The sequence below is a fragment of the Ambystoma mexicanum genome, chromosome 14, assembly GCF_040938575.1.
Source record: "Ambystoma mexicanum isolate Mex_15411 chromosome 14, UKY_AmexF1_1, whole genome shotgun sequence".
In the NCBI taxonomy this organism is placed as follows: domain Eukaryota; kingdom Metazoa; phylum Chordata; class Amphibia; order Caudata; family Ambystomatidae; genus Ambystoma; species Ambystoma mexicanum.
This window is the reverse complement of record NC_090940.1, coordinates 666,546,756-666,560,471: the sequence shown is the minus strand read 5'-3', so window position 1 is coordinate 666,560,471 and position 13,716 is coordinate 666,546,756. Positions and strand designations below refer to the sequence as shown.

The 13,716-nt window shown below is 45.1% G+C and overlaps 1 protein-coding gene across 1 annotated transcript in view; it reads right to left on the bottom strand.

Annotated features, from left to right (window-relative positions):
* The window catches only part of ESR2 (estrogen receptor 2), a 607,028-nt gene that overhangs the window by 26,782 nt on the left and 566,530 nt on the right, over positions 1-13,716 (bottom strand). The window contains exon 8 of the mRNA XM_069638222.1: positions 9,619-9,799. Within this exon, the coding sequence (XP_069494323.1) occupies positions 9,619-9,799 (181 nt within the window). The remainder of the gene's footprint in view (positions 1-9,618; positions 9,800-13,716) is intronic.

Sequence of the window (13,716 nt, the reverse complement as noted above, 5' to 3'; positions counted from 1 at the left end):
TGCCCCCCGGGCTTTCTCCCTCCTACGCAGGTAACTAGGACGACCATCATGTACATTAGTGCTCTCCTTCCACTTTATTACAATCTAGCTTTACGACTTGCCCAAGTCACGCAGCTACATACGGTAACCACCTTACCACTCCATCCTAAACCTGATCATCACTCTCTCAGTCTAGCTTCCCTACGACTTATGGTGTCGCTTAGAATGAGCCCGGCAGCCTTTGCTGGAGGACAGATCAACCAATACCTTAATGACCCTGCACTCTGGCTAGAACACTTCGTTAAGAAACCTACACCCAACCAACCTTGCCCCTTCCTTCTTAGAAATAAGAGACTAGGCACCAGATTCCGCCTACGTCACTCCCGTAACAATGTCTCGAAGCAAACCTTACTACCTCCACTTGGTTCACCGCCTTTTATTACCACTTGCAAATCCACAATTACAGAGGCTAAACTGCCCATGTTTAAGGGCGCCCTTATTAACGCCAGATCCCTCACTGCACATGCACTAGACATAGCTGACCTTATCACCACGTCTGACCTTGACTTCCTAGCTATATCCGAAACCTGGCTTCATGCTGCTTCTGGCCCCTTACTAGCGCTGGCTCTACCGCCTGACTACGGCATCACACGATGTGACCGCCCCACTACCCACTCTAGAGGTGGGGGTGTAGCCTTCATCCACAAAAATGCGCTTGACCTAAGAGTGATACCTGATGCCAAACTGGCATCTGCTGAGCTGTTGTCAGTCAAATTAGCACTCACCCCCAATCAAACGGCCACCGTGCACCTCATTTACAGACCTCCGGGTCCGGCACTGTCCTTTGCCAGTGAAATCTCCACCCTCCTTCTGGACAATACTAAAAACAAATCACAAACTATCGTCCTAGGTGACCTTAACTTAGGTCTTGGAGACCTAAAGGATCCTGTGGCAACTGACGTGGAGAACATACTAACTGATCTTGGCGTCACTTTGTACATCCAAGAACCTACCCATATCAAAGGTAGAATACTTGATTGGTTAGCTGGCTCCAATTGCAACATTAAGGTTCTTAGCAACACCCCTTGTTTATGGTCTGACCACCCCGTCATAACCTTTAATATTGAAGCAAACCCACGCATCCCGACTCCAATAGCCGCAGCACTCCCGACTAGAAGCAAAAAAGATATAACTAAGGAGAAACTCCTCCCGCTGCTACTCCCAGCTCTTGATGCAGCCATCAACACCTGCCCTGACCCTACGTCCTTAGCAGACACGTACAACCAAACTATGCTAACAGCTATTGACTCCGTAGCACCTATCAAATTTAGGAAGGCCAAATTACAAGCTCACCTTAACTCATGGTTCACCCCACAGTTAAGAACTCTCCGCAAAGCGAAACGCTGTGCTGAAAATTGATGGAAAAGCCATCCCTCTGACGAGCACAAAGATGGTTTCCTTCTTGCCTCACTCTCCTATAAAGATGCCATCATCACTGCAAAAAAGGAATCCCTCAACAACCGCATTACGCACGCTGACTCGAACACTAAGGAACTTTTCAAAATCTTAAAAGAGCTTGAAACTCCAGTCGTCCCCCCTGACACCTGCTTGAAAGATGGCAAATGGTGTGCCATCATCCAAGCAGCCTTACTAAATAAAATTTCCTCACTACAAGCGAAAATTAAAGATAAACAGGACAACTTGAAGCGCGATAACTGTGCTCTCTCCCCTGCCAAGGCACCCACTCTAGTCACTACTAACACCACACCATTTACATTCTCACCGCTCACCGTCGTCGAGGTAGAAAACATAATTCTCAGAATTAAACCCTCCAACTGCAAAGGTGATCCATGCCCAGCCCCTATTATCAAGGACTCGGCGCATGAGTTGGCCCCATTCATCACTGCCTTCATTAACTCGTCATTCAAAACTGGTATTGTCCCAGATAACCTGAAGGATGCTTGGGTGATCCCTTTGCTCAAAAAACCTTCCCTCGACCCAAGCATTCCTACTAATTTCCAACCCATCACAACAGTACCATTTCTGCTTAAGATTCTAGACCGTGCTGCTTACCTTCAGATTCAAAACTACCTGGAATCCAATAACATGCTAGGTCTACGACAATCTGGATTCCGCCCCAGACACGGGACGGAGACTGCGTTAATAGACCTCAAAACCCAAATCGAAGTCCTAAAGGATCAGGGCAAGCTAGCAATGCTACTACTTCTCAACCTCTCGGCCGCTTTTGATTTGGTTAATCACCAGATCCTTTGCAAGCACCTCCACACCGCTGCCAACTTCTCATCCCCGGCTGCAGCATGGATCAAATCCTTTTTGAGCAACAGATCCATGAGAGTCTTCGCCCCATCCGCAGCTGCCGACCCTTCCCCAATCCACTGCGGCGTACCTCAGGGCTCTTGTGTGTCACCCACACTCTATAACATCTTCACAAAACCACTCTTTGATGTGCTTGACTATCTGGGTGTCTCCTACACTAATTATGCGGATGACACCCAGATACTCATCCCCATTACTGGTGATTATCTTGCTGACACCAAGGCCCTTAATGATGTCTACCTGGTTATACAAGCCTGGATGGCCCAACACCAGCTGTGCCTAAACGATGATAAGACAGAGCTTCTCATTTTGGGCACTGCACAACGCCTGAGCAGACTTGAACCGGCATACCAATCTTTCACTATAGATGGCAATAGCATTCGAGTTTCAAAAGACACTAAAACATTAGGGTTCTACCTTGACGCTACGCTATCATTAATCCGACAAACGAATGCTGTCAGATCTGCGTCGGCATACACATGCAAACTCATTGCAGCCTGCAGACCTTTCCTTACCACCTCCAACAGTGTCACAGTAGCGAGAACCCTCATCATGGCTAAAATCGACTACTGCAGTGCTTTCTACCTAGGCACTAGTCAAGAGAACTTAAATAAACTCCAAACTACCCAACACAATGCCATTCGTGCCGCCTTAAACATCCCTCGTAACCACCATATCTCAGAAACCAGATCAAAGTTAAAGTGGCTACCTGTCAAGCAAAGAATATCACTCAAAGCACTCGCCATTACGCACAAATGTCTGGCCAACAAGGCCCCCATCTATCTCGGCAGTCGACTGTCGCGACACTCGACCTCCCGTCCACTAAGAACTGCCCAGTCCCATTGCTTGGCAATCCCTAGATTTAAACTGCAAAAAGCAGGGGGTTCAAGTTCTCGGTCCTAGCGTCCAAGCTCTGGAATTCTCTCCCTGTTACTATGAGATCGGAAGAGTCTTTTCACACTTTCAAAGCCAATACCAGATCCTGGCTTTTCGACCTGCCTTAAGTCCCACACAGCGCCTCTGTCTAACTCTCTCTGACCTGCTGACTGTTTACGTGTACTTAATGTCCTGTTCATATCATGTAATGTCATTCCTCTGTAAATTCATGCATCGTGACTCCTGTATCTATGCATTTCTGTAACCTTATAAATTGCGCCCTGATGCCCCCGGGCCTGCGGGTTGCTCGTTATAAATAAAATAAATACAAAAATACAAATAACCTGTTGAGTTATGACCAGTTAGAAAGGAGAGAAATGAGGAAAGATGCCTAACCTGTGAGTTATGACCAGTTAGAAAGGAGAGAAATGAGGAAAGATGCCTAACCTGTTGAGTTTTTACCAGCTAGGAAGGAGCGAAACTATGAAAGATGCCTAACCTGTTGAGTTTTTACCAGCTAGGAAGGAGCGAAAGGATGAAAGATGCCTAACCTGTGAGTTATGACCAGTTAGGAAGGAGAGAAAGGACGAAAGATGCCTAACCTGTTGAGTTTTGACCAGTTAGAAAGGAGAGAAACTATGAAAGATGCCTAACCTGTTGAGTTTTTACCAGCTAGGAAGGAGCGAAAGGATGAAAGATGCCTAACCTGTGAGTTATGACCAGTTAGAAAGTAGAGAATGGATGGAAGATGCCTAACCTGTTGAGTTTTTACCAGCTAGGAAGGAGAGAAAGGGTCAAAGATGGCTAACCTGTGAGTTATGACCAGTTAGAAAGTAGAGAATGGATGGAAGATGCCTAACCTGTTGAGTTTGGACCAGTTAGAAAGGAAAGCATGAAAGATGCCTAACCTGTTGAGTTTTTACCAGCTAGGAAGGAGAGAAAGGATGAAAGATGCCTAACCTGTGAGTTATGACCAGTTAGAAAGTAGAGAATGGATGGAAGATGCCTAACCTGTTGAGTTTTTACCAGCTAGGAAGGAGAGAAAGGAGGAAAGATGCCTAACCTGTTGAGTTTTTACCAGCTAGGAAGGAGAGAAAGGGTGAAAGATGGCTAACCTGTTGAGTTTTCACCATTTAGGAAGGAGAGAATGGATGAAAGATGCCTAACCTTTTGAGTTCCCAACCAGCTAGGCAGGCGAAGAAGGATGAAAGATGCCTAACCTGTTAAGTTTTTACCAGCTAGGAAGGAGAGAAAGGATGAAAGATGCCTAACCTGTGAGTTATGACCAGTTAGAAAGTAGAGAATGGATGAAAGATGCCTAACCTGTTGAGTGAGTTTTTACCAGCTAGGAAGGAGTGAAAGGAGGAAAGATGCCTAACCTGTTGAGTTCCCAACCAGCTAGGCAGGCGAAGAAGGATGAAAGATGCCTAACCTGTTGAGTTTTTACCAGCTAGGAAGGAGAGAAAGGGTGAAAGATGCCTAACCTGTTGAGTTTTGACCAGTTAGGAAGGAGAGAAAGGAGGAAAGAGGCCTAACCTGTTGAGTTTTTACCAGCTAGGAAGGAGAGAAAGGATGAAAGATGCCTAACCTGTTGAGTTCCCAACCAGCTAGGAAGGAGAGAATGGATGAAAGATGCCTAACCTGTTGAGTTCCCAACCAGCTAGGCAGGCGAAGAAGGATGAAAGATGCCTAACCTGTTGAGTTTTTACCAGCTAGGAAGGAGAGAAAGGGTGAAAGATGCCTAACCTGTTGAGTTTTGACCAGTTAGGAAGGAGAGAAAGGAGGAAAGAGGCCTAACCTGTTGAGTTTTTACCAGCTAGGAAGGAGAGAAAGGGTGAAAGATGCCTAACCTGTTGAGTTTTTACCAGTTAGGAAGGAGAGAAAGGAGGAAAGAGGCCTAACCTGTTGAGTTTTTACCAGCTAGGAAGGAGAGAAAGGGTGAAAGATGGCTAACCTGTTGAGTTTTCACCAGTTAGGAAGTAGAGAATGGATGAAAGATGCCTAACCTGTTGAGTTCCCAACCAGCTAGGCAGGCGAAGAAGGATGAAAGATGCCTAACCTGTTGAGTTTTTACCAGCTAGGAAGGAGAGAAAGGGTGAAAGATGCCTAACCTGTTGAGTTTTGACCAGTTAGGAAGGAGAGAAAGGAGGAAAGAGGCCTAACCTGTTGAGTTTTTACCAGCTAGGAAGGAGAGAAAGGATGAAAGATGCCTAACCTGTTGAGTTTTGACCAGTTAGAAAGGAGAGAAACTATGAAAGATGCCTAACCTGTTGAGTTCCCAACCAGCTAGGAAGGAGAGAATGGATGAAAGATGCCTAACCTGTTGAGTTCCCAACCAGCTAGGCAGGCGAAGAAGGATGAAAGATGCCTAACCTGTTGAGTTTTTACCAGCTAGGAAGGAGAGAAAGGGTGAAAGATGCCTAACCTGTTGAGTTTTGACCAGTTAGGAAGGAGAGAAAGGAGGAAAGAGGCCTAACCTGTTGAGTTTTTACCAGCTAGGAAGGAGAGAAAGGGTGAAAGATGCCTAACCTGTTGAGGTTTTACCAGTTAGGAAGGAGAGAAAGGAGGAAAGAGGCCTAACCTGTTGAGTTTTTACCAGCTAGGAAGGAGAGAAAGGGTGAAAGATGGCTAACCTGTTGAGTTTTCACCAGTTAGGAAGTAGAGAATGGATGAAAGATGCCTAACCTGTTGAGTTCCCAACCAGCTAGGCAGGCGAAGAAGGATGAACGATGCCTAACCTGTTGAGTTTTTACCAGCTAGGAAGGAGAGAAAGGGTGAAAGATGGCTAACCTGTTGAGTTTTGACCAGTTAGGAAGGAGAGAATGGATGAAAGATGCCTAACCTGTTGAGTTGTGACCAGTTAGGAAGGAGAGAAAAGATGAAAGATGCCTAACCTGTTGAGTTTTGACCAGTTAGAAAGGAAAGTATGAAAGATGCCTAACCTGTTGAGTTTTGACCAGTTAGGAAGGAGAGAAAGGATGAAAGATGCCTAACCTGTTGAGTTTTGACCAGTTAGAAAGGAAAGTATGAAAGATGCCTAACCTGTTGAGTTCTGACCAGTTAGGAAGGAGAGAAAGGATGAAAGATGCCTAACCTGTGAGTTATGACCAGTTAGGAAGGAGAGAAATGAGGAAAGATGCCTAACCTGTTGAGTTTTCACCAGCTAGGAAGGAGGGAAAGGATGAAAGATGCCTAACCTGTGAGTTATGACCAGTTAGAAAGTAGAGAATGGATGAAAGATGCCTAACCTGTTGAGTGAGTTTTTACCAGCTAGGAAGGAGTGAAAGGAGGAAAGATGCCTAACCTGTTGAGTTTTGACCAGTTAGGAAGGAGAGAAAGGAGGAAAGAGGCCTAACCTGTTTAGTTGTGACCAGTTAGGAAGGAGAGAAAAGATGAAAGATGCCTAACCTGTTGACTTTTGACCAGTTAGAAAGGAGAGAAAGGATGAAAGATGCCTAACATGTTGAGTTGTGATCAGTTAGGAAGGAGAGAAAAGATGAAAGATGCCTAACCTGTTGAGTTTTGACCAGTTAGAAAGGAGAGAAAGTATGAAAGATGCCTAACCTGTTGAGTTATGACCAGTAAGGAAGGAGAGAAAGGATCAAAGATGCCTAACCTGTTGAGTTTTGACCAGTTAGGAAGGAGAGAAAGGGTGAAAGATGGCTAACCTGTTGAGTTTTCAGCAGTTAGGAAGGAGAGAATGGATGAAAGATGCCTAACCTGTTGAGTTCCCAACCAGCTAGGCAGGCGAAGAAGGATGAAAGATGCCTAACCTGTTGAGTTTTTACCAGCTAGGAAGGAGAGAATGGATGAAAGATGCCTAACCTGTTGAGTTGTGACCAGTTAGGAAGGAGAGAAAAGATGAAAGATGCCAAACCTGTTGAGTTTTGACCAGTTAGAAAGGAAAGTATGAAAGATGCCTAACCTGTTGAGTTTTGACCAGTTAGGAAGGAGAGAAAGGATGAAAGATGCCTAACCTGTTGAGTTTTGACAAGATAGAAAGGAAAGTATGAAAGATGCCTAACTTGTTGAGTTTTGACCAGTTAGGAAGGAGAGAAAGGATGAAAGATACCTAACCTGTGAGTTATGACCAGTTAGGAAGGAGATAAATGAGGAAAGATGCCTAACCTGTTGAGTTTTGACCAGTTAGAAAGGAAAGTATGAAAGATGCCTAACCTGTTGAGTTTTGACCAGTTAGGAAGGAGAGAAAGGATGAAAGATGCCTAACCTGTGAGTTATGACCAGTTAGGAAGGAGAGAAATGAGGAAAGATGCCTAACCTGTTGGTTTTTACCAGCTAGGAAGGAGAGAATGGATGAAAGATGCCTAACCTGTGAGTTATGACCAGTTAGAAAGTAGAGAATGGATGAAAGATGCCTAACCTGTTGAGTGAGTTTTTACCAGCTAGGAAGGAGTGAAAGGAGGAAAGATGCCTAACCTGTTGAGTTTTGACCAGTTAGGAAGGAGAGAAAGGAGCAAAGAGGCCTAACCTGTTGAGTTGTGACCAGTTGGGAAGGAGAGAAAAGATGAAAGATGCCTAACCTGTTGACTTTTGACCAGTTAGAAAGGAGAGAAAGGATGAAAGATGCCTAACATGTTGAGTTGTGACCAGTTAGGAAGGAGAGAAAAGATGAAAGATGCCTAACCTGTTGAGTTTTGACCAGTTAGAAAGGAGAGAAAGTATGAAAGATGCCTAACCTGTGGAGTTATGACCAGTAAGGAAGGAGAGAAAGGATCAAAGATGCCTAACGTGTTGAGTTTTGACCAGTTAGGAAGGAGAGAAAGGGTGAAAGATGGCTAACCTGTTGAGTTTTCACCAGTTAGGAAGGAGAGAATGGATGAAAGATGCCTAACCTGTTGAGTTCCCAACCAGCTAGGCAGGCGAAGAAGGATGAAAGATGCCTAACCTGTTGAGTTTTTACCAGCTAGGAAGGAGAGAATGGATGAAAGATGCCTAACCTGTTGAGTTGTGACCAGTTAGGAAGGAGAGAAAAGATGAAAGATGCCTAACCTGTTGAGTTTTGACCAGTTAGAAAGGAAGGTATGAAAGATGCCTAACCTGTTGAGTTTTGACCAGTTAGGAAGGAGAGAAAAGATGAAAGATGCCTAACCTGTTGAGTTTTGACCAGTTAGAAAGGAAAGTATGAAAGATGCCTAACCTGTTGAGTTTTGACCAGTTAGGAAGGAGAGAAAGGATGAAAGATGCCTAACCTGTTGAGTTTTGACCAGGTAGAAAGGAAAGCATGAAAGATGCCTAACCTGTTGAGTTTTGACCAGTTAGGAAGGAGAGAAAGGATGAAAGATGCCTAACTTGTTGAGTTTTGACCAGTTAGAAAGGAAAGCATGAAAGATGCCTAACCTGTTGAGTTTTGACCAGTTAGGAAGGAGAGAAAGGATGAAAGATGCCTAACCTGTTGAGTTTGGACCAGTTAGAAAGGAAAGCATGAAAGATGCCTAACCTGTTGAGTTTTTACCAGCTAGGAAGGAGAGAAAGGATGAAAGATGCCTAACCTGTGAGTTATGACCAGTTAGAAAGTAGAGAATGGATGGAAGATGCCTAACCTGTTGAGTTTTTACCAGCTAGGAAGGAGAGAAAGGAGGAAAGATGCCTAACCTGTTGAGTTTTTACCAGCTAGGAAGGAGAGAAAGGGTGAAAGATGGCTAACCTGTTGAGTTTTCACCAGTTAGGAGGGAGAGAATGGATGAAAGATGCCTAACCTGTTGAGTTCCCAACCAGCTAGGCAGGCGAAGAAGGATGAAAGATGCCTAACCTGTTGAGTTTTTACCAGCTAGGAAGGAGAGAATGGATGAAAGATGCCTAACCTGTTGAGTTGTGACCAGTTAGGAAGGAGAGAAAAGATGAAAGATGCCTAACCTGGTGAGTTTTGACCAGTTAGAAAGGAAAGTATGAAAGATGCCTAACCTGTTGAGTTTTGACCAGTTAGGAAGGAGAGAAAGGATGAAAGATGCCTAACCTGTTGAGTTGTGACCAGTTAGGAAGGAGAGAAAGGAGGAAAGATGCCTAACCTGTTGATTTGTGACCAGTTAGGAAGGAGAAAAAGGATGAAAGATGCCTAGCCTGTTGAGTTTTCACCAGTTAGGAAGGAGAGAAATGATGAAAGATGCCTAATCTGTTGAGATTTGACCAGTTAGGAACGAAAGAAAAGAGGAAAGATGCCTAACCTGTTGAGTTTTGACCAGTTAGGAAGGAGAGAAAGGAGGAAAGATGCCTAACCTGTTGAGTTGTGACCAGTTAGGAAGGAGAGAACTTATGAAAGATGCCTAACCTGTTGAGTTCTGTCTGTTGGTTTATTTATTTTCGCACTTGAAATGTAAAGGACTCCGGTTGTTGTAGCTTCCAAAACAATGTGCCAACCTTCAAAAGAGATGGAAGAATAGAAATGGGGAAACCAATAATTAACTCTACCTTGCATGCCGGACATGGGACAGTAGCATCAGCAAATTAGCCAAACGAGTCGACTGCTGCCGGAAGGGGATACCACTCTTGGCAATAATCCACACCAGCGAATCGGTGATTGAGTTCAGTAAGTGGTGGATCTTCCTGGTGCCCTCTGGTTCTTCCAAACTTGTGGCCACAGGAATCATATCTATTGGAATAAAGGAGATGAGACGTCACTGAGCAGATTATCAATGGGACTTTGCAGGCTGTGATGCAAGTAGACAGCAAGGAATCAGGACACACAACATGATCTCAATGCCTCCTCCTGCAATTCCAAAAACAAACATCACACTCACATGTTCAGGGACAGCCAATGGCATGGAATTTATCTGACCTGTACACTGGTTTCAATGTGTGGAACTGTTTTAAAAAAGATATCAAGACTGAATACTAATCTACTCAGTTAAATCCAGAAAAAGGTTCTCAAAGATTATCCTACCTCACTATTTCAAGTTCCCAGACTGTTCCATTTCGCTAGGAACAAACACCAGAACGTGATGACTGGTATGCTTCCATCCCATGATGGTTAGGTCATTTGGGCTGTTAGAGATGGGTGTGCGCTAATCAGCCTTGGGCCTGATCCCAAAGGATGAAGTCCAGGGTGAACTCCTAGGCACATCCCCTCTGCACAGGAACGCAAGGAATCCGAGACATGTTTCCGCCATCCTGGTCATCATCAATGAGTAGCAGCTTTGGCCACTAGATGGAGCAAGCGAGGGACTCATGTCTGAGCATACACTCTCCCTCTTAAGAAGACACACTACAAACACCCAAAAGTAGAGGCTGTAAAGCTTCGACTCAATCACAACCATGTGGGATTCCTCTCAGGAGTCGTCCATTCCATGCTATATCAGTCTTGGCCCTGCCCCCATTGAAACACTGCAGCTTGACTTGAGCTACTAAGCACCGCCTCTCTGCACGGCTGCTCCACCGCAGCAACAAGTCCATACTTGCCAACCCTACAGATTTAGGCAGTAGTCTACTGCTTTTTAAGCAGTCCTACTGCCTACAGATTTCAGTGACAGATCCTACTGCTTTTTACAGGGGCAAGTAATGTATGTGATTGTAAGGCAGGCTCCAGGACAAAGTATGTAACACATTAGTGAGTCTGTCTACACAGTGGGTTGGTGGGTGATTACTTTGATTGGGCTCAGATGAATCTACTGACCTGACAGCTACTTGGGACAACCCTTAGATGAACCACCATTGAAGGCGAGTGGCAGAGCATACCGCCATCACACAGCATCTGCCTATCAGACTGAGGGGGGTATCAGTCACCATGTCATTCAGTGTTCAATTTACAATGAGTATATATTGCCTGGGCTGCTGCTACAGAGCAGTGGCAAACGTTGCCCACCAGCTCTGTGTGATTACCTTCCGTGAAGTCAGGTAATTGAATTTGGTGTTAAGTTACCATTCAGAGTTATACATTTTTAACATTTGAACATTTTTCCATATTGTGCTGATCGATGGGTTGTGTGTTTTGTTATCCTTCAATGGTGCCATCAATGTATGTTTTGTATTTTCCTGTGATGTCATTGTTATGGGAATTTTTTTTTTTTTAAACTTCAAAAAACCTACATCTTTTTGGTCACAGAATGTTAGCAAGTATGCAAGTCTGCAGACCGGGAATCATTGCAGAAATATATTGAAATATTGGAAGTATTAAAGTGATGCTTTCTCACAAGAAGTACAGCAAACTGGTGTGCATTTACTAGCCTTCACCTGTCCAGCTTGAGCTGCTTTTCGGCAGAATCCTTTCTCTTGTCTTCAGCGCGGTTTGACCTTTCATCTTTTATCTTTGACTGTAAGCACAAGGAAATGATTGCAGCACTGCAGGAGGACAGGGATGAGTTGTGGCTAACACGCCTGCACAGCCCAACACTACTATTTACCAAGCAGCGATCCCAATCCTAAAGGCGAAAAAGACGCAGCCAAAAAGCTATACCTCCTTCACCTCTCTTGGTAGCTCTGGCTGAGGTCATGCTACGTCTTCAGGAGGGGTCTGAGCCGGTGACAGTAGCAACGGAAACAGAGTTAGTACAATGCTGCTAAAATCCAAGAATGTCCTATCAAGGTTCTATACAAATATAGGGACTTTACTCAAATCATAAACTGCAAATATACGAATGAAAAACACTAACAGTTCACCCCTGTAAAAGAGAATAGAGAATGCAGAACACAATGTGAAAGGGCACTCTCGGTTGATGAGCAGGTGTTCAGGCAAAGGTGTGTGCAATTGCCAAGGCTCAAGGATACGATTTGTAGAAAGAGGTAAAGAAGGGGTGTTAAAAGTCACCATAGTCCCAAAAAGCAGAGATCTGGCATGGCTTCTTCACAATGCCTTTCACCTTTGTCGTTGGTGCTCAATAATGTCGAGCCGATGTTGAGACATTCAAGTTGAGGCAATCCCTCTGACGGTCAGCAGTGAGTTGTTTCAAATGTGCAGGCTTCGGGCGGGTTGAATCGGCATTGGAGATGGTTCAGACGATGGCCTCGAATTGTTGGAGTACCTGTTGAGCCGACTGGGTGATGATAGCTCTTACAGTTCGACTTGACATTCAAAACAGGCGAGTCGATGGCATCCAGGAGTTGAGTCGTTGCCTGGGCCTGTTGCTTCCACAATGTGTAGCCTACAATCAGGTTAAGACGAGTTGGTCCACTCCAATGGGTTGAGTCAACATCTGGATGGCTTGAGGTGCAGCAAGTGGTTTGAAGGTGCATGGAATGCCAAAAGCGGCACTGCATGTCCTGTTGCAACTTGAAGAGCATCAGCGAACAGGATCCAAGATGCTTCTAGACTCCTAAGTTGCTGGGAGGGCCGATCCAAGGTCTCCGGGAAAAGGTGAGTCCTTCAGGTTTGCACTTCCACTCCAGGAAGCTGGCTGGCACTGGGAGGGGGTCCTTCACCTTCAGTGAACAGGGTCGTTGTTCCAGTGCAGCCCGAAAGAGGCATTGGTCCTCAGCAGTTCACCCCCACCATTCTCTGGCGGTGTTCAAGGACAATGATTGTCTCTGCCTTGGGTACCCTCAGTCTTCACGTCTGTGGCAGAGGACTTTACAATAGACTGCACTCCCAACAGACGTCCAGTGAATCCTTCTTCTTGTCTTGAATTTCCAAAGGTGAATCAAAGAATAAGGGTGTTGGTCTAAAGCAAGCCTGCTCTAAGGGATCCAACCCATACTCTTGCAGCAAGTGTAATTTACATTCTGTTATTAGTCCCACTATACCTTGTTCTGCAGGGAAAATGGGGGAGGGGGTCAGAAAGTGCTAAAGAGCCCCCACAGAAATTGGGAAGGTGGAAACCCTCTCTCAGTCACCTTCTCGCCTCTGGCTACTCTAACACCAGCCAGTTCCCATTCCTGCTGACTTCAATGAGACTCCAGCGGCCAGCACTCTGGTGTGAGTGTGCCTTTGTTATATCAGTGCTGCCTTTGAAGTACCGGCTCCCAGGCAATCTCCTGCTGAGGGGTTCTGTGCCCTGGAGCAAGCTGTTACCTTGCCCACAGAAGCATCAGAAGTGGCAACTTCCTGGCTATTATCCCACATGGTAGTTGTGGATACATTCAAGGCAGGAGGCTAATTCACATTGCCCTGTCACTGCTGGGCCCTGGGTCACAGAGCTGACACTAGTATAATTTCAAATTGCTGTAGCTGTATAATTGTGTGATCCTAGCAGCCACAATGCCACAACTAGGCATGGCTTGTATTTACATTGTGACATGTAACCTGTCTAGTTAGGTTACACAATGATCATAATTGGTATGAGTGGTGCAGACAGTTAAAAAGTCAAGTTTGTCTGCTGTCACTTTGTTTTCGAGCAGCTGCCAGGAATGCACGTTACCTTTGAACCTACTTTGTGCCGTTACGGGCTGGTGCTGAGGATGTCCAAAGGCTATCTTCGCTAAGACATGTGTTTGCTCTATAATTCTGGCATGCAGTATTTACGAAAGTGGGGTCTGATTAGCAGACCTCACTTTCAGAAGTAGAATTACCTGCATCGTTTTATGTAGAATCATTTTATGTAATCCATATGAAAAGATCTTGTGCTATCCCGCCCTCAC